The sequence below is a fragment of the Podarcis tiliguerta genome (assembly GCF_965153285.1).
Source record: "Podarcis tiliguerta genome assembly, chromosome: 4".
Taxonomy (NCBI): domain Eukaryota; kingdom Metazoa; phylum Chordata; class Lepidosauria; order Squamata; family Lacertidae; genus Podarcis; species Podarcis tiliguerta.
Genome location: NC_139537.1, coordinates 17987502 through 18007879, shown reverse-complemented (window position 1 = coordinate 18007879; position 20378 = coordinate 17987502). Strand labels below are relative to the sequence as shown.

At 43.7% G+C, this 20378-nt stretch overlaps 1 protein-coding gene across 4 annotated transcripts in view; it reads right to left on the bottom strand.

Moving 5' to 3' along the window:
- The window catches only part of CNTN5 (contactin 5), a 661907-nt gene that overhangs the window by 235171 nt on the left and 406358 nt on the right, over nucleotides 1–20378 (bottom strand). For 3 of the 4 annotated variants that reach the window (XM_083436171.1, XM_083436170.1, XM_083436172.1), the window contains exon 4: nucleotides 5912–6136. The exons of the other annotated variant lie outside the window; for it this stretch is intronic. In XM_083436171.1, coding sequence (XP_083292297.1) covers nucleotides 5912–6136 — 225 coding nt within the window. The remainder of the gene's footprint in view (nucleotides 1–5911; nucleotides 6137–20378) is intronic. 4 annotated transcript variants of the gene reach the window in all.

Genomic DNA, 20378 nt, shown 5'->3' with positions numbered 1-20378 from the left:
AAACCAGAATTACAACTCATTAAATAAGTAGATGCCAGGGCAGAGGAATTAAATCTCTACCCCCGCTACAAAATTCTCCAAGCTGCCTGCTTATCGACTTTTATTCTCTGTCTTTCACGCCAATATGTGAGCAAGAATGTAAAATGGGAAGGGATATTAATAGGTTATAAAGAGTCATGGCAAGGATGTTGATACATAATAAATCAAAGACATCCCTTAACAAAGACAGATCTGTTGAGAAATAGATATAGACAGGCATATGCCATCACTTACGACTGTAATTTCCCAAGGGCAGAACCCCCCCCTCCTGTTCTTCATCAGGACTTTTAGAAACACCTGTCAGTATTTTTTTTTTATAATAATAATAATAATAAAAACCAATTTCTGAAACTCGGCAACGTCAGTACTTGCTATTGTCACAACGGTGTGTCTCCCGGGACTCTGTCGATTTTAAATATACCTCTGTGCTTATTAGTTTTCCTTTTTGCAGAGGGTACTTGTGGAAAGAACCCACAAAAGCTTCCTTCACACACACACACCCTGCCTTGTGGAAACTGCTGACATTCTGAAAGAATTGAAAACCTCATATTTACCATACTTTCCCATGTATTAGACAAGGGTTTTTTACTCCAAAAAAAGTAAAAAATGGGGAGAGGGATTGTCTTATACATGGGTAGTGCAGAGGGAGGATGGGCGATTGGTTGCATCCGCAAGCAGGATCTAGCGATTGGGTGGGTGAATGGTGTCTGCTGCAAGGGCTGCTTTGGATTGGCTGCTGCCTTGTCAAATGGGCAAGTTATTAGCTGATGTGGCAAGGGCTGCTTTGGATTGGCTGCTGCTTTGTCAAATGGGCAAGTTATTAGCTGATGCGGCAAGGGCTGCTTTGGATTGGCTGCCGCTTCCGCAATTTGCCTTGCGTCGCTTGTGAGTGTTCGCGTTTGCCAGTTGGGTGAATGATATTTGGTTCAGCATTCCCACCCCCCACCCCCACCCTAAAAAATGCTCAACAATTGTGGGCATTACCCCTCAGAAAACCCCAACAACTCTGGTCAATTCTCCCCCAAAAAAGCTCAATACATGGGGGCGTCTTATAGACCAGGCATTGGCAAACTTGGCCCTCCAGATGTTTTGAGACTACAATTCCCATCACCCATGACCACTGGTCCTGTTAGCTAGGGATGATGGGAGTTGTAGTCCCAAAACAGCTGAAGGGCCAGGTTTGCCTATGTTTGACATCCAATGAAGCCGCATGTCAGATGATTCCGGAAAGAACCATTTCACACAGCACATACCATAGCTGAAGTATAGAACTTGCTCCCATAGGAGGCAGCAATGGCCATCGAATTGGATGGCCTTAAAAAGAGGATTTGACAAACTCATTGGAAAGGCTGTCAATGGCCACTAGGCCTGATGACTGTGCATTGTCTTCGCAATCTGAGACAGTAGTGCTTCTAATAATAGTTGTTGGAAGCCCCGGGAGTATGCTCTTGTGCTCAGGTTCTCCTTGCAAATTTCTCACAGGCATCTAGTTGGCCACTGCGAGAACAGGATCCTGGAATGGATGGGCTACTGGCCTCATCTCACAAGGCTTTTTTTTATTGTTCACGCTGGCTGGGGCTGATGGGAGTTGGAGTCTCATCGGGAGTGTCCTACAGCATTTCTCAGAATAATTCTGATATAGACAAAAGCAAGGTTCATTCATTAGAAAGAAGCACATGCTCTTTTCATGTAGTAAAAAAGAAAGAAAGAAAAGATAAGTGCTAAGACGGCTCAGAGAAATCAGGTGCTCTCTGTTGTTTGACACATCATTTTCACTTTGGTACTCATTCTTTGGATATTTGCCTTCAATTTACTGTTGCTCTGTCTATAAGTCAGGTGATTCCTCCTCAGGGTCTTTCAATTAACCTTCATTACTGGGGAAAGAGACAGCCTGATCTCTTAATCAGCTCTGAAATTCTCAGCATAATGTGTACAGAAAGCAACTTTAAAAAATATAAAAAATATTGCCGTGTCTTTGAAGACACATGGGTGTCTGCTATAGATCTCCAAGCCAGACTGAAGACTCTGGATGATGCTTTCCTACAGCAGATTACCAAACATTCAAAGGGGAGAGAGAGATCGTTGTCCTGGGAGACAACCACTGAGATAATAAACATAATAAATAGTAATGAATAATAATAACTACCCTGATATTTGTTGGAACTCAAACTCTGCCAAGAATGAAGTATAGGAATATGGAGTACAGTGGTACCTCGGGTTAAGTACTTAATTCGTTCCGGAGGTCCGTTCTTAACCTGAAACTGTTCTTAACCTGAAGCACCACTTTAGCTGATGGGGCCTCCTGCTGCTGCCGTGCTACTGGAGCACAATTTCTGTTCTCATCCTGAGGCAAAGTTCTTAACCCGAGGTACTATTTCTAGGTTAGCGGAGTCTGTAACCTGAAGCGTCTGTAACCTGAAGTGTACCGAGGTACCACTGTATAGGATATATGGAAAGAGGCCTACTGGGCAGTCCACCACTGTCTACCTTATTCCCACCAGCAGATCCCACAACCACTATTCCTGCCCACAGCGTATTCCTTGTAAGGATGCTATGTTGTCATTCCATGGGCAATCTTGGAGTCAGCTCTAAGTGGAAGCTCTCTAAAACTCATTTTGTTCATGAACCTAGAGATATTTCACTGCTGCAATTGCCTTTTATGGTATATTTACTCTGAGAGCTTTGTGATATTTGTTGTTCTATTACCTGGTGTTTGTATTTAATCTGCCACCTGTTTTTATAGTGGTTTCCCCCCTTTTTTGTTGTATGAATGTTGCTAGTCAATTTGAACATTGTTGTTTTTTTAGGAAGGCAGGATGTGAAAATTGTAAACAAACAGGCAAAGTTCTCCAGCTGCTTCAAATTGAAGAGCCTGATGTACTCATTTTGACTAGTCTGGGTTACAGATGTACATAATGCCATGGCTCTCCTCGTTGAAGTGGTACAGATGTTTCTGTTGTAAGCAGACATGTCCCTCCATTGCTTTATGGCAGTAACAAGAAACCTGTGGTTCATTAGCTAGGGCTAGGGCTGATGAAAGGGACACGGGTGGCACTGTGGGTTAAACCACAGAGCCTAGGACTTGCCTATCAGAAGGTTGGCGGTTTGAATACCCGCGACGGGGTGAGCTCCCATTGCTCGGTCTCTGCTCTTGCCAACCTAGCAGTTCAAAAGCGCGTCAAAGTGCAAGTAGATAAATAGGTACAGCTCCAGCGGGAAGGTAAACGGTGTTTCCGTGCGCTGGTCTGGTTCTTCAGAAGCAGTTTAGTCATGCTGGCCACATGACCCGGAAGCTGTATGCAGGCTCACTTGGCCAATAAAGCGAGATGAGCGCTGCAACCCCAGAGTTGGCCACAACTGGACCTAAGGGTCAGGGGTCCCTTTACCTTTACTTAGGGCTGATGAAAGTTGGAGTTAGCAGCATCTGAAGGGCCACAGTTTCCCTATCAGTCTGATAAGGCTATGTGGGAATGTGTTTGCTTAAAACAACAGCAGTTAAACCACTTAATAGAGTATCACTGAAGGCCACAGCTGCCTAGTTGGGGATATTAAATGCCTAGTTCCTAATGCTCAAATGTATAAAAATCAAACTTACTTATATTCCACTCACAACACAACACAAAAAACTCTGTGGAGAGGACACTTGAATTGACAATGCATAAATAAATGTATTGCTTGTTTTACTGTGTGGTGCATATAAGAATGTTCCACTGGACAAGTTTCTTTGTTTATATGTTCTTGTATTTACCTGAAATGTCCTTCTACAGCTCAAAATATAAAATGAGATTCTGCACATTACTGATTTCAGATTGAGCAGAGAGGTGTTCATCCACAAATGCCTATGACCTGTGAGGTAGCCTGACGACCTGTAATACCTTTCTAGATGACTAATCAAAGCTATTTTTTCTCCAGCTTCTCAAGCAAACAAGAGTATGCTGTAGTTTACTAGCTTGCTGTCATACTGGTAACTTGTTTACATAATGCTTCATTAAAAAAAAAAAAATCTAAGCAGGTTACCAAAAATAATATAAAATGTTTCCAAATTAGTCCTGATGAAATCAACTGACATCAAAAGCAAGTGGACATAATAAAATTATCAAATATAGACAAAATCACTAGTCTAAAAACAAATATACATGATAAAATTGCATGTCTGGGTAAACTTGCTTAAACAAAAATGGTTTTACAGGCATCAAAACCAAGTGAGCTTTGGGGAACAATCCTTTGGCAAGATCTGTTGTCATTGGCACCTTAGTAAGCAATGGATCACCCGCTCAGCTGGCTGATTCCCCAGCTGGCTTTAAGTCCCCAGCTCAGCCCAAGATGTGCTGGCTCTAAAACAAAACCGAAGTAAGTTCCCAACAAAAGGGGTATTCTGGGTCCATGACAGGGGCAGGACCAGAGAGGGAACAGGTTGGATCCTAAGCCCATTCAGCTCAGTCATGTGATCTGGCAACCAGGACTAGAACAGTATATTAAAGGCTTGTTTCCCCTCTACCAGGCTTAGGCAGAGAAGTACCAGCAGCCTCACTGCTGAACAGGGTTTGGATCTGGTGCAACTTTATACTAGTTTAACTTGTACCAGCTTGCTTTACACCAGCTTCCAGGGCATTAAATTGTTGTCTCATAGTAAGTTCTTGACCACAGTAACCTTGTGGGAGAGGAGAAGAAATTGTTTGCACAGTATCTATAGTACCAATCTTATTTGCTAATGCAAATTGCTTCTATTTTTGTCCAGGCCATTGTCCGTGGACTGACCACTTCATTGCCAACCCACAGGCATTGAAGTGCATTTTAAAATAATGCATGAATGACTTTTAAATGTTCACACAAATGAAATAATAAAAATAGAGGCTGAAAAATATTTTTAAAATCACATTCATATTCACTGTGCTGGACTCAAACAGTACGCAGTTCTTTCCCTTGCTTGGATTTTAATTTGACCTTATCTATTCTACTTTTTCTTCATAGCATATGGATGCTTTGAGGACTATTGATATAAATAACGTGATGATATGATTAAGCTGCATCCCTAAAGAAAGCAAGAGAGAGAGAAGTCACCCTAAATAATATGCATTGGATGATATTTATCATCTTAAGGATTTTTACACTGGAAAAAAATACGAAGGTGCTCATTATAGAAGACTTCTATAAAACATGTTTGATTGATGATAAAATTAGTTTGATAAATAGAAGCTCATAGTTGCAAACTACTGAACTAGTGTTCTGGAGTCAGTCTGAAAAATATCGCTGCAAAGGAGAAATATAATAGTTTCCTAACCCGTTCTGTATTGACTTTCAAAGATATTGACATAAGTAATATAGAGCAGGTTAGGTTGTAATGCAATTTCATTTCATGTTGGGTTTTCCACAGTTACCCTACTTTGGCTTCAGTAAGAAAAGAACCTTAGAAAATATGTTGAAAGTGCCTGTTTGAAGAGTACAGAAAAAGCTTTTATTTTATCTATTTTTTTGGCTGCGTGTTGTTTATTTAAATCTAGTGGCAGATTCAGAAACAATCCCAATAAAATAAATAACACACCCCAAACAGAACCCTAGAGCTATGCTTTCTCTCTTGGGTTGTGGGTGGTTTGGTGGGGCCAGTGGGGCTCACCTGACCTCCCAATAGCTGAGTCATTGCTGGTTACCAGGAAGAACAGAGGAGGCGCACAAGGGAAGTTGGCCAGAATTGGCAGAGGCAATCTGGAGTTCATACCAGCGTGTTTGCACCACGCCTACCTTCTCATCCCTTCACCTCTCCTTCCAGGTTAACAGCAGGAACTTGGTTGCTGGGACATCAGGTGAGCACAATTGCACAATCCCACAGTTAAATAATGCTCTGAAAGACCCACAAGGGAATGGGAGATCATACCATCATGCTTGAAGGCCTCTGCAAAGTGATAGAGGTTTGTCGGCGAGTGATAATGTTGTGGTGCCCCTTGCCAGCTTGGCGAAGAGATGCTTCCCAAAGCAGGGCTGCTTGATCGTTGCCTGCTCTTCGAGTTAAGGGCCGATGAGGAGTATGACGAGCTGGCAGACTTGAGCCTTAAGACAGCAGCGTATGAAGTAGGGATTCCCGGAACAGCTTTGGAGTATCCTAACAGGCGAAACAAAAGAGAGGGAGGGGGTTACTCTGAGTTGTGGGTGAGGTCTCTTTAAGAACACACAGTTTTTGTACAAAGCAAATGTGACTTCTAATCTGGTCATTCACAGTCCGTGACGTCCAGCACTTCTTCGCATTCCCATTTGTATTAGACCTGGCTACAGTTACACAGGGACACAGGTGGCACTTTGGGTTAAACCACAGAGCCTAGGACTTGCCGATCAGAAGGTTGGCGGTTCGAAGCCCCGTGACGGAGTGAGCTCCTATTGCTTGGTCCCTGCTCCTGCCAACCTAGCAGTTCGAAAGCACATCAAAGTGCAAGTAGATAAATAGGTACCGCTCTGGTGGGAAGGTAAACGGCGTTTCGGTGCACTGCTCTGGTTCGGCTTAGTCATGCTGGCCACATGACCCGGAAGCTTTACGCCGGCTCCCTTGGCCAATAAAGCGAGATGAGCGCCGCAACCCCAGAGTCAGCCATGACTGGACCTAATGGTCAGGGGTCCCTTTACAGTTATGCAGGCATTTATTAAATAATATTTTTTTTTCTTATTTGTACATCTCATTTGGACCATTTAAGGTTCAAGAGCTGCTCCTGAAAACCATGCAGCCGCTTTATTGTACCACCTGCATTGACTGATGATCTTTTTTTTTTTAAAAAAAAAAAATAATCTTTTAAAAATAACTAAATAAATATAGTTTCATCGACTTCCAATAAATGATCCATTGCAAAGTGGAAGTCAGGGTTTGTTCATTATTACCTTTAAAATCCTAGGGTTTAAGGTCAGTGAGAAAGAGGGTGAGTGGTTTGAGAAGATACTGAATTATTTGGGTAGGTTTGAACAATTTGGGGCAATTAAAATGTTAAAAGTTAAATAAACCTTGTGGAGGGACGAGTGTTAATGTATATAGAATTGTACATATGGTTGATTTGAATATGTTATTGTTGAATGGTTTCTTTAAATGTAAAGGTTCATCATTGTTTCACCCGATGTGTATATCTTTAAGGGGCCAGAGCAAGGGCCAGAGCAAAATAACGAGACCCAGCTTTACAGCTGTGAAACATAGCAGGTGCTGCTGAGTAGTATTGATTAAGCTGTGTCAGGAATTGGGTGTAGTATATAAGGAGCAGCACCTAGCTCTGCCATTACCCTGGGGGATGGGTTGGTGGTTGGGTCATGTTTGTTTGTTAATGTATTTAGTGTAAAAGGAGTTTTTGTTTTTCTTATTAAAACCTTGTTTAAGTTATTTTTGAGTCCCTTTTTAATGCATGGTCTCCCCAGCAAGCTCTCTGCAGTGTTACTATACTGCAAATAGCCAACAGTTATTATTGATTATGTATACTCAATGTATCAGCCACCTGCGGGGGGGGTGGGGTGGTTCACTATGTGGGTTTTGGTTGTTGGTAAAAAATAAAGAAAAATATTTTTTTAAAAAAAGGTCCTGAAGTCCAACCTGCTTGAGGGACTATTTCCTTCATTGTGAATCTGTTTATCCTTAAAGCTGATCTGATGTACTGGGCACGCCACCGTCTTCTGACTTACAGATGGTGGCAACATGCAAGAAGGCTTTTTCATCTGCAGCATTCCTTCTGTGGAATGCACTGGCCAAAGAATTCTCTTTGATTTCAGCTGGCATTTGAGGACTTAAAAGTATGGAAAGACTTCAATTCTGCTGCTGCTTCATCCCAGCCCAGGCAAGGCAGTGGTGGGGCATGATAGAGCAGCAAACCCAGTGCCACAACTTCTGCCCCATTGCTCATTCTGGCTGTAGTGGGAGGGAGGGAGACAGCTCTATGCTATGCCAGCGATGGCAATGGGGCCCTCCCCTACCCGGAATGCTCCATTTGGGAGCTTTTGGGGGGCTACCGTAAGGCCAGTGGCAATACTTCTGCTTACTCACTAGCATCACTCTGCAGGTGGAAGAGTTTGGATGAAGAAGAGTTTGGATTTGATATCCTGCTTTATCCCTACCCAAAGGAGTCTCAAAGCGGCTAACAATCTCCTTTGCTTTCCTCCCCCACAACAAACACTCTGTGAGGTGAGTGAGGCTGAGAGACTTCAGAGAAGTGTGACCAGCCCAAGGTCACCCAGCAGCTGCATGTGGAGGAGAAGGGAAGCGAACTCAGTTCACCAGATTACGAGTCTACCGCTCTTAACCACTACACCACACTGGCAGTGCTGCTCTGTGGTAGGTGGAGGGTGACCTCTGCCACCTCCAGTCCGTGGCACAGGAAAGGTTTGTATTGTGCCCTAAGTTTTTACCTGTTAGGTAATAACAGGAAACGTGCCACAGGAAAGGTTTGTATTGTGCCCTAAGTTATTACCTGTTAGGATGACCCTGATTTGTGTTGTTTGGGTGACTTGTTATTTATTTGATTATTTTAATCAAATTATTTATATGACTTTTGGTATTGTTTGATGTACATTTTCAGCTGTTGTATACATAAGATATACACAGAGCATCTCTTGTGAAGGGGAAAATTGGGATCGAAATCTTGGTATAATTAAAAGAAACAAGCAGACCCCAAAATACCACCAACCACAGGGCCATATGACCATGACAAGGTGAATGGATATCTGCATGAACCTGTTTCTTCGCATGGATATGTGAAGCTAATTTAAGCCCTCCCATACTGATCATATGGCGCATTATATTATGCTAAATGCTATGTCCCTTGACCATACAAGAACACAATAACCATGATATTTAATTTAAAAATTCTAATGTCGCTATAACATTAACAATTCAATAATTAGGAGCTCTTTTAAACATACCGGAAACTTTATTGAGTATAAAACTTGCTATGGCGTTAATTCCTAAAGGTAAAGGTACCCCTGCCCGTACGGGCCAGTCTTGACAGACTCTAGGGTTGTGCGCTCATCTCACTCTATAGGCCGGGAGCCAGCGCTGTCCGAAGACACTTCCGGGTCACGTGGCCAGCGTGACAAGCTGCATCTGGCGAGCCAGAGCCGCACACGGAAACGCCGTTTACCTTCCCGCTGGTAAGCGGTCCCTATTTATCTACTTGCCCCCCGGGGTGCTTTCGAACTGCTAGGTTGGCAGGCGCTGGGACCGAGCAACGGAAGCGCACCCCGCCGCGGGGATTTGAACCGCCGACCTTTCGATCGGCAAGTCCTAGGCGCTGAGGCTTTAACCCACAGCGCCACCCGTGTCCCGGCGTTAATTCCTAGACACTCCCAAATATTTACACCTCACAACACATGAAGCTGCCTGTCAGACCATTGACTAACCTAGCTCAGAACTTCCTACACTGACTGGCAACAGCTCTCCAAGATTTTGGACTGGGATCTCTTCTCCGTCTTATCTGGAGATGTTGAGGACTGAACCTGGGACCTTTCACAAACGAAGCGGATCATTTACCACTGAGGTACTGCCCTTCCTCAGTGCCAGCCTAAGCCCCCAAGACTAGAAAACCTCAGCAGAGTTCACCTGAGCAGTAGCTTCCTCATAAAGACTCTTGAGACTGAAGGGCAAGGCATGGTCAGGGAACGCAACTGTCCCCTAATGGTGAACGCAGAGTCTCTCCCTCTGGGACGAATGGGCTGTCAGGCACAGTTTGTGCATTTTGCGGCTCTTGTCAATCACCGAGGGCTTCCAGCATTTCGAAATTTACTGCATATTGGCAAGCTGTCAAGTATGACAGACAACTATTATCTCCGATCAGGTGCAGGTGGCAGGAAAAGGCACTCGGCTATCAGCAGGGAGCTCAGTAGACTAGACATAGCCCGGAAATAGATGGGAGCATACAAAAGCTGCCAAGATTGGACCACTGGCCCAGCTTTTGAGGGCAGGGATTTAATGGAACCATTGATAGCATTCGTTCATTTTGTGCAGGGATGGGGAAGCTCAAGCCTGAGGGCCAAATGCACCCCCACATTTGGCCCTTGAGACCCTTCCCCTAGGCTGTGCCCCCTCCCCAACCACATACTTTCTTTGAGTGTTTTTACTCAAGCTCTGATAACACTTCCAGACTCACACATGAGGGCGTTGCTTGCTTGGCCTGCCCCTTTCTGTTTTCTTTCCTTCCCACTCAAAAATGGGAAAGTTTGGTGAAGTGAGGTGCATGAGGTTCATTGTAGGAGGAAGTTGTGGTAATCCAGAGAGCTGGTAACAGCAGATCAGCTATTTGGGGGTGTGCCTTTTTGAAATCTGGTCATCTCTCAGAAAATGCCCAAACTACTTGCAAAGCACTTGGGGAGACCCAGGGCGTTCCAAATCATGATGGGTGGCTTTCAGTATCTAGGGGCCTTCTATATGGAAAACACTGAGCTAAACCACCCCCCAGGTGTACCAACCCATACCTCCTTCAGCATGGAAGATAGTAGGAATGGAAACCATGACCTTTGGGGTCAACTGAGGGCTATTATAATGACTAATGCACCGCACCACACTGACAGGGGTGTCACATTCAGGCAGTGGGTGTTCAAATACAGGGAAGGGAGGGAGAGGCCTCAACCCTATAATAAAAGTTTCTCTTGTAATTGAATTTATATTATTTGTATTTTTTCCACTTCTCTGTACCTGAAACAGGTCACAAAGCATTTCAGACCAAAGGGGAAAAAGTCTGATATTTAAGATGAGTTACAGTCATCTGCAGAGCAGGAAAATACAGCCTTCAGTTTTCAGCTCACGGCTTGATGAGCTGAAATTTATGAACCCAATAGACATGAGCAGCAGAGGGTGTAATCCAGAACATCTGGTCAGGTTTACATCCAAGTTTTCTCAGCCTGAATTCTTTTAGGGTTTAAAATCCAGACACTGTGCAGTATAACTATAATGCGTCCGTGTGGATAATCAAGCGTTAAAGCAGGGATTGCCTTTATTTTAGGCAATCCTTGCACTGCGCCAATTCTTTCTGGAACCAAAAGGGGGAAGCTCTCTCAGGGACAAACCACCATGTAATGAATCCTGACAGGCAGCCTCAGGAGGCAGCAATTCTGAGTGAAAGGGTAGCTGCCTGGCATTGCAGCTTACAAGGAGAGAGAGGAGAAGAGAGGTGACAGGCAGGTGGAAAGAGAGTTTAATCCTCCACCTGTGGCATTTTTTTGCTCAAGTCCCCCCCCCCCCCCCACCACCAGTATGATCATTACAATTTATTACTTGCCCTTCATCCCAAGGTTGCAAAAATTAAAAACACAACATTAATATTAAAACATAACATTACACAATATTAAAGGGGGAATGTTGGAGAATTCCAATGGAAATGGAAAAGGGGGTGGAGATTGTTGCAGTTTGTGGTAGGGAACAAAAATCAGGTAAAACTAATACGATTTGTGTTTGTTAATATCATTGTTGTTGGGTTTTTTACAGTCCACAAATCATATGTAGTTAATGACAGGTCTGTTTTGGGGTGGGTTTTTTTTACATTGTTTTGATGTTTCCTTTACATTGAAATGAATGTAAGTTGCATAAACCTAAAGAGTTATGTAACTTTAGTAACTTATGTGGACAATGAGACAAATTGTGCAATACTTTGTGGAAGTTGAATTGCAGTGGAAAGGAAACAGTGCTGATTGTGATGAATGCAGGTTGCAATGAAAATCACTGCTTTCTTACAACTCAGCACTTCCCCCCAGCAGCTTTCCTCCTTGCACAGAGCTCAGATAAATACACAGATGTGTATTTATCACATCTTTCATCAGCTGTTTCTGTAGATGGAAACTTCACTCTTGATAATTCAGACATAGCAACATAGGTAGCCAACTTTTGCCAAGTCAGACTAGTTCAGTGCTGTCTATGCAAATTTGTACTTCAGGGTTCAAAGAAGGGGTGTCTCCCACCCCTAGCTGAGGATCCTAGGCATTGAACCTCAGATGTTTTGCATGCAAAGCAGGTGTTCTATCCCTGAGCTATGGTCCTCTTCCAAAGATTGCACCCAAAGAAGATCTTGATTCTGCCATGGTTGGAGTCTTTGACTAGCTTTCTGATCAAAGGCCACCTATTTATGAATGATTGATCCCCCCTCCCAAATAAAAGATTCAACAGTGGGGGCAGTGCTAAAGGCATGGTGTGTAGCTGAATATGCCCTAGACTTGAGTAACACATGCACTGGTCTCTGATCTATGGGGGAACATTGGCTTCCTCCTACATATTGAGACTTTACTGTACACTTCAGTGGAGGAGAATGCTCTCCTTCTGCATAAGCAAAAATGCCTCTCCCCCCTGTGCTGAAGTGAATGGGGGAAGCCATTGGAAGCCAGAGAGATCCCTCAGCCCATTGGCCAGCTGCTTCCCCAAGGATTAGTGGTTCAGGGCAACCATCTTTTCAAACGTCAGCTTTGGCTTGTTATCTTGTATAGGAACACATATCCTATTTCAGTTCCTGTCTTGAAATGGCATTCTATTTTTCTTAAACCCTTTTTTATTTCTCACCATAAAGAATTACTTAGTTTTGTAATTTAATACTGCTGCACCCATAAAAAGAAGAAGAAGAAATAGCAATAGTCCGTGATCTACCGTTAAATATTAAAATGAAGTATGGGCAGAGGGTTTCTCGCAGTGATGCCATGAGAAAGCTCCACGTAGCAATATAATGCCGTTTTCTTTACAATGCTATCTTCCATTGTCTCCCGGTCTATTCCTTAACATATTTTAACAAGATCTACACTGTCCCAGAAGGTTGAACTTATAGATTGATCATAATTTTTCCTTGGGACTAGAGACTAAGCAAACATCTTGCATGAAATGAGCCTTTTTGGTATTCTGTACACACATTAACCCTTTCAGAAATTGGTCCAGCAGTTCTGCTTATGGATAAAGAGTGAAGGCTGCAACTTGCTTGATATTTTGATTTCCATGTACAGTGGTACCTCGGGTTAAGAACTTAATTCGTTCTGAAGGTCCGTTCTTAACCTGAAACTGTTCTTAACCTGAGGTACCACATTAGCTAATGGGGCCTCCTGCTGCCACCGTGCCGCGTCCTCGCGATTCCTGTTCTCATCCTGAAGCAAGGTTCTTAACCCGAGGTACTATTTCTGGGTTAGCGGAGTCTGTAACCCGAAGCATCTGTAACCCGAGGTACTACTGTATCTTATATGATTCTAATGCCGCTTTTATTTCTTAATAAAATTTGGGCCAGAATGATAAGAAGCAGGGGGTGGGGATGGGGGAGCTGGGTTTCACTTTAAATTGGTTTCCATCCTAATCACTGGATGCATTTAAAGGTGGACATTTCAAGTTTGTTTTGCTAAATCCTCTGGCACTTTTCTTGTTTAAGCTTATTTTTAAAGTGGGATTCCTACATCTGTCTCCTGAGAAATCTCTATGTGGGACAAGAAGCTACAGTTAGAACTGGATATGGAACAACTGATTGGTTCAAAATTGGGGAAGGAGTACGACAAGGCTGTATTTTGTCTCCCTGCTTATTTAACTTATATGCAGAATTCATCATGCGAAAGGCTGGGCTGGATGAATCCCTAGCCAGAATTAAGATTGCTGGAAGAAATATCAACAACCTCAGATATGCAGATGACACAACCTTGATGGCAGAAAGTGAGGAGGAATTAAAAAACCTTTTATTGAGGGTGAAAGAGGAGAGTGCAAAATATGGTCTGAAGCTCAACATCAAAAAAACGAAGATCATGGCCACTGGTCCCATCACCTCCTGGCAAATAGAAGGGGAGAAAATGGAGGCAGTGAGAGATTTTACTTTCTTGGGCTCCATGATCACTGCAGATGGTGACAGCAGCCACGAAATTAAGAGACGCCTGCTTCTTGGGAGGAAAGCAATGACAAACCTAGACAGCATTTTAAAAAGTAGAGACATCACCTTGCCAACCAAGGTCCGTATAGTAAAAGCTATGGTTTTCCCAGTAGTGATGTATGGAAGTGAGAGCTGGACCATAAAGAAGGCTGATCGCCGAAGAATTGACGCTTTTGAATTATGGTGCTGGAGGAGACTCTTGAGAGTCTCATGGACTGCAAGAAGATCAAACGCATCCATTCTTAAGGAAATCAGCCCTGAGTGCTCACTGGAAGGACAGATCGTGAAGCTGAGGCTCCAATACTTTGGCCACCTCATGAGAAGAGAAGACTCACTGGAAAAGACCCTGATGTTGGGAAAGATGGAGGGCACAAGGAGAAGGGGACGACAGAGGACGAGATGGTTAGACAGTGTTCTCGAAGCTACAAACATGAATCTGACCAAACTGCGGATGGCAGTGGAAGACAGGAGTGCCTGGCGTGCTCTGGTCCATGGGGTCACGAAGAGTCAGACACGACTGAACAACTAAACAACAACTGGCACTTTTCTTGTTTAAGCTTATTTTTAAAGTGGGATTCCCACACTTGAATAGGAGGCAAAGAAGTCGTGAATTATAATTACCGTATTTTTCGCTCTATAAGACGCACCAGACCACAAGACGCACCTAGTTTTGGGAGGAGGAAAACAAGAAAAAAAATATTCTGAATCTCAGAAGCCAGAACAGCAAGAGGGATCGCTGCGCAGTGAAAGCAGCAATCCCTCTTGCTGTTCTGGCTTCTGGGATAGCTGCGCAGCCTGCATTCGCTCCATAAGACGCACACACATTTCCCCTTACTTTTTAGGAGGGAAAAAGTGAGTCTTATAGAGCAAAAAATACGGTATTTAATTTGTCATTAAAGTGCTCATCATATTTATTACCCTGACATTCTAAAGGCTCCAGGTGTTGAATGAGATGAAGACATTCTATGCAGGTAATCATTTTATTTTATCCTCACAAGAGTCTTTCTTCTTTGGCGACCACTCATAGCCGAGTAAGTTTGTCTCCCATGAACATGGTCTTAACAGTGAGTCTGTAAGTGGAGGCCAATCCTGGATCCGCACGTCCTTCCACAGTGGGGACATAGGTTTTCAGGTGTGAGTCCCAGGCCACAGTTCGAAATCTTGCCCAATTCTTGCATTAAAATCACCCAGGAGGATAATTTTATCCTACTTAGGCGTCTCAGATGGTATCCAACTGAGAGTAAAAAAATAAAATAAAAATCTTTAATGTCTTCATCAGAATCCAGTGTTGGTGCATAAGTGCTTAGAATAGTAGCCTGTTGTTTTTTGGCAAGTTTTATTCAAAGGGTTGAAAGTCGCTCATTAATGCCAGTAGGGACTTCTGACAAGAGCTTCACAAGATCATTTTTGATAGCAAAGCCTACTCCATGTATTCAATGTTCTTGTTCAGGTAGACCTTTCCAGAATAATGTGTAGCCTCCTTTATCTTCCTTCCGTTGTCCCTCACTTGCTCTTCGAGTTTCTTGAAGTGCTGCAATATCGATGTTAAGACGTCGCAGGTCTCTTGCAATGATGGAAGTTCTGCGTTAGTACTGTGAGGCAGGCTGGGGTGGGAGAGGTGCTGAGTTCCCTCAACGCCTCCTAGAAAGCTTGTTAGTGAGGTGGAGATTTGAAATGAAGGTTCTCCCTGGTACTGGATTTTGTTCCCCAATCACATCTGTTTATGTATAAACTTTGTATGAATTTTTAAAAACGTTAATAGAAGCTTTTATGACGTAAATCTAAAGAGCTGTGTCTGAGGACAGGAAATTTCATAGTAACGAAAGGGAAATTTCATTTAGTCTGGTGATAACATCCTTCACTAACACCACATTAGGCAATCTGGTTCCTGACCTTTCGAAATGTAATTGCTAAAGGGGCCCCTTCATTTGATAGGGATTAATGTTAACGATGTCGTTTCATTTAACGGTGGCTGTTTTATGCCACTCATGAGGGTTTTGCCTTCCAAGAGATGTGGGCTCTTGTAAAATATATTTAGAAATGGTTAATACATTATGTAGAAGCAAACCACCCTCCAGTTTGTTTGCTTAGAGCCTGGAGTCTGCACTCAGCATTGCCAACAGAGAGCAGAATCCAGTCTTGCCCCCAAGAAAACCCATTTCCAGTTGTAGCCCCTCTAGGAAGCGAGCTCACCCCACGTAGACCAAGCTTCCCCCCCTTAACTTAATTAGAAAACACTGTTCAGTAGTATTATTTCCATTCATCAGCCAGAACCGGCCCTGTCATGAGGCAGAATGAGACTCTTGCCTCAGGTGGATGATCAGGATGGGCAGCGGAATGTGCCCACAGGGCTGCCTTCTCCTGCTGCAGCAACACCAGCCACCTGCCCACCACTATTACTGCTGTGGTGGCTTGTGGTACATGTCCACCCACCACTGGTGTAAGAGGGAGACTGTCAGCAGTGTTGCAGCAGGCCTCTCTGATCTCCCCACAACTCACTCACTGAGGGGTCCTTCTTCAGAGTGAGGTGGCCTCAGAGTTTGCTTGTGCCAGCATGGGTGGCAAATCCTGGTCAAAATTTAAGAGACATGAAAAAAACAGGATTTGCTACCATCATGACACAGCAGCAGTGGCCCAAGCAACCTCCATGGCCACGTCACCCACAATGCCTCACTCTCCTCAGAGCACAGGGGATGCTGGCCAATCAGGGAGGAGGAAACGGCAGAAGATGGTGAGGGCAGGGGCGGCAGCTTCCTTCAGGCAGTGCAGTGCACTGTGCTGGTTCTGCAATCCATGAAACCTCTACACTTCCGTTTGTAGGGTGCACATTCTCCACAAGTAGGGTGGAGAATTCTGGGAAACCAAAAGCACACAGCCCTACTCCTTTGGAAGTGCAAGTATGTATTGTCAACCTGATCACCTCAATCCACATGCATGTTGATTCACTCAAAGGACTTTAAACAGTTCGTCAAGCAGGGCATCTTATGCCCTAAACCTAAATCTTTTCAGATCCCTCCAAGTTTTAATTGAATTCTGATACATCTTTCAGCTCTCTGACATTAGGGGGGCATTGTGCCAGCAGGAACATCTGGGTAGTTGTTACTTAAAATATTAACATTTGTTTATTATTGCATTTATAGTCCTCCTTTTTTCCAAGAATTTCAAGGTGCCGCACACGACTCTCTCCCTTCCATATTACCCTCACAACAATCCTGTGAGTTAGGGTAGGCTGAAAGTTGGTGACTGACCCAAGGTCACCAGGTGAGTGGGGATTTCAACCCTGGTCTCCCAAATCCTAATCTGGCCCTCTAACCGCTGCACTGCACCAGCGCAGGAAACAAGCACCCTTGCTGTATTATTTTAGCTGAATACCATTTTTCTTTCAACAAGCCTATCCAGACACATAATTATGTCTTTATTTTTAATTTGGAAGGTTTTATCCTGCTTTTATTGATAATTGTTTAATATTATTATCACTGCTTAGACTTTATGTTTGATGCTTGCCAATCAGAAGGTGGTGGTTCGAATCCCCGCGACGGGGTGAGCTCCCGTTGCTCAGTCCCAGCTCCTGCCAATCTAGCAGTTCAAAAGCACGCCGAAAAAAGTGCAAGTAGATAAATAGGTACTGTTCTGGCAGGAAGGTAAACGGTGTTTCCGTGCGCCAGAAGCGGCTTAGTCATGCTGGCCACATGACCCGGAAAAACTGTCTGCGGACAAACGCCAGCTCCCTCAGCCTAGTCGTCTGCGACTGGACTTAACTGTCAGGGGTCCTTTACCTTTTTTAAGTGGTTCCTACATATTTCTATTAAAAAAAATGGCAGTGCAAAACTAGTAAAAGCAACACAAGTCTTTGTAATGGTACTTTCTTTTCCAATTCTCCTGTTTGCATTTCCATCGGACAGCAGATGGAAAATGCCATCTGAAAGCACCCTCAGTAATCACATGTGTCTAGCATATATATATATATATATATATATATAGTGATGAGATACTTTTTATTGGCTCAACTAGTATATAAAAGTACTGCAAGTGAGCTTCCAAACTACATGTTCTTTGTCATCTAAGCTATCGACAAATGTGTCGTGTTTTTATAGACTAGTGGGACCCATAAAAAACATTGTTTCTCCCTGAGTTTCTCCTGAAATGAGGGGCATCAAATGTCCTATCAACAATGATGAATGATGTGATTATTTTTGGAGAGTGGTCTCTTAGTATGAGAGCAGGGGCCAGTATTAACAATTGGGTATCCTGTTCATAGTGTTATGGGTTATATATTGGATAACAGAACCGTCCTGAAACGAGGTACTTTCCCCCAAAGCTAGACGCCTGAAGCCAAAGAAGTGGCAGCTTATTTCTAATCAGCATGTGAAATTAAGCCACTTCGTGGGCCGCAGTGCTTTCACAGAGGTGCAAGACTCTTGTGTCATTCCTCCCCCAGGGCCTCCTGTTTCTCTTATCTTCTTAAAACCCCTTTCTCTTCTATATACCGTTCCCTGTTTCTTGATCCATTGCCTATCTTGCAAATATCCTTTAACACCTCAACACTGGAGGTCTTATCCCTTATTTTTCTTACCTCTTTTCACCTTTCCTAATTCTCTGCCCATCTCAGTAACCTACTCCTGCCCTGGTAATTTTTGAGAGATTTTAATCCTAAATGAACTGACACATCCTACTTTCGTTATAGATGCTGGACTGTGAACATTCTGATAGCAAATCCAAATGTTTGCAGAGGTATTGGGGGGGGGGGGCAGAAACCACAGGGTGCGTGTGACTCTGATGATGCACCTACCACCACAAAACCCAGGTCAATGAGCACTGAACATATTTAGCAAGCATGGAATGCTGACTGACTGACTGTTGAGGGAGAAACATGGAAAATGGTATGGCTAGCTTTCAGAGACATTGAACAAGAGCAACTCACACTGGAACATTTTGTGCTGGGTCCCATTTGTACAATGCAACATAAATTGTAGGCTCCCTAGAAAGAATATGGCAGTTGGAGGGGTAAAAGGTAAAGGTAAAGGGACCCCTGACCATTAGGTCCAGTCGTGACTGACTCTTGGGTTGCGGCACTCATCTCGCTTTACTGGCCGAGGGAGCCGGCGTACAGCTTCCGGGTCATGTGACCAACATGACTAAGCCGCTTCTGGCGAGACCAGAGCAGTGCAAAGAAATGCCGTTTACCTCCCGCTGGAGCTGTACCTATTTATCTATTTGCACTTTGACGTGCTTTCAAACTGCTAGGTTGGCAGGAGCAGAGACCGAGCAATGGGAGCTCACCCTGTCGTGGGGATTCAAACCACCGACCTTCTGATCGGCAAGTCCTTGGCTCTGTGGTTTAACCCACAGTGCCACCCGCGTCCCTTCACTAGTTATATATATATTGCATGTGCCAGAATTCAGCTTTCTAGCTAGTAAGGAAGTAGTTCAAAAAGTTTGGGTGCATTTTGATTTCCCTGCCCCCGTTTTGAAGGGAGGATCATAGAAAAGTACATGGTAGGCAGACAGGAACCCTGTACAAATATTTGATTTTCAGCTGGTCTCCCTGCTGTACATGAACCATATACTCCAAATTCCAAGGCTGTGAAATGGGGGTATTTCATCAACTATCAACTATCCTACAAATTCCTGCATTGCAGGCGGTTGGACTAGATGATAATTGGAATCCCTCAGAATTCTATGAGTCTTTGATTCTATGATTCTAGGAAATGTTGAAGCCACTTTCAGTGAAGCCTGAACACCCATGCATATACTTCCAAACACATAAATACACATTTGTGCATGCATGCACACACACAAAATTTAGTAACCCACAACATCCTGCAATTTGTTTCTTGAGTATGATTTTCCCCCCCTAGCCAGCATATTAAGACTCCTATCCTTTCTGGAGTCAGTCTCATTAAATTATTGATAGAAGCCTAGCTATTCAGCACTTGCAGCTGCTCAGAGCTTGATATGATAAGATTTAGACATAATTCACCAAAATAACACCATAGGCAATGCAGACTCATGGAAATTCTCGGTGGTTGGAGACCTCATTTTGCAGAATGAGAATTTAGATTCACTGAGCGATCTAATTTAATGTGTCAGAGATGAGAAATTTGTTAATATTATTCATAAGGAACATTAATCCCATGTAGTCCTTGATCAAATCATTACATTTCATCCAGCCTGTAGCTACACCGGGTACGGGTGAGGCAGTGGCAAATGTTCAGACATTAGCAGCTGTGGGTCGAGAGCTGGAGACTTTTCAAGTCCACAGGCTGAAGTATCACATTTTCTGCCAGCCAAGGAGGTACAGGAAGGTAGGAGACCTCTCTCTCAGGTACACAGCATCCTTGGGGAGTTGTCAGGGAGACCAGCATCCTATCAGGGGCACCCTTCCACACCTTTTGTGCAGGGCTCTATGTCAACAGGTGCAACCTGCTCCCTGCTATAGACGTTTGCCTTCACATTCATGGAGGGCTCTATATGGAATAAAGATGACACACCAGAGCGGGTGGGACTTGGTAA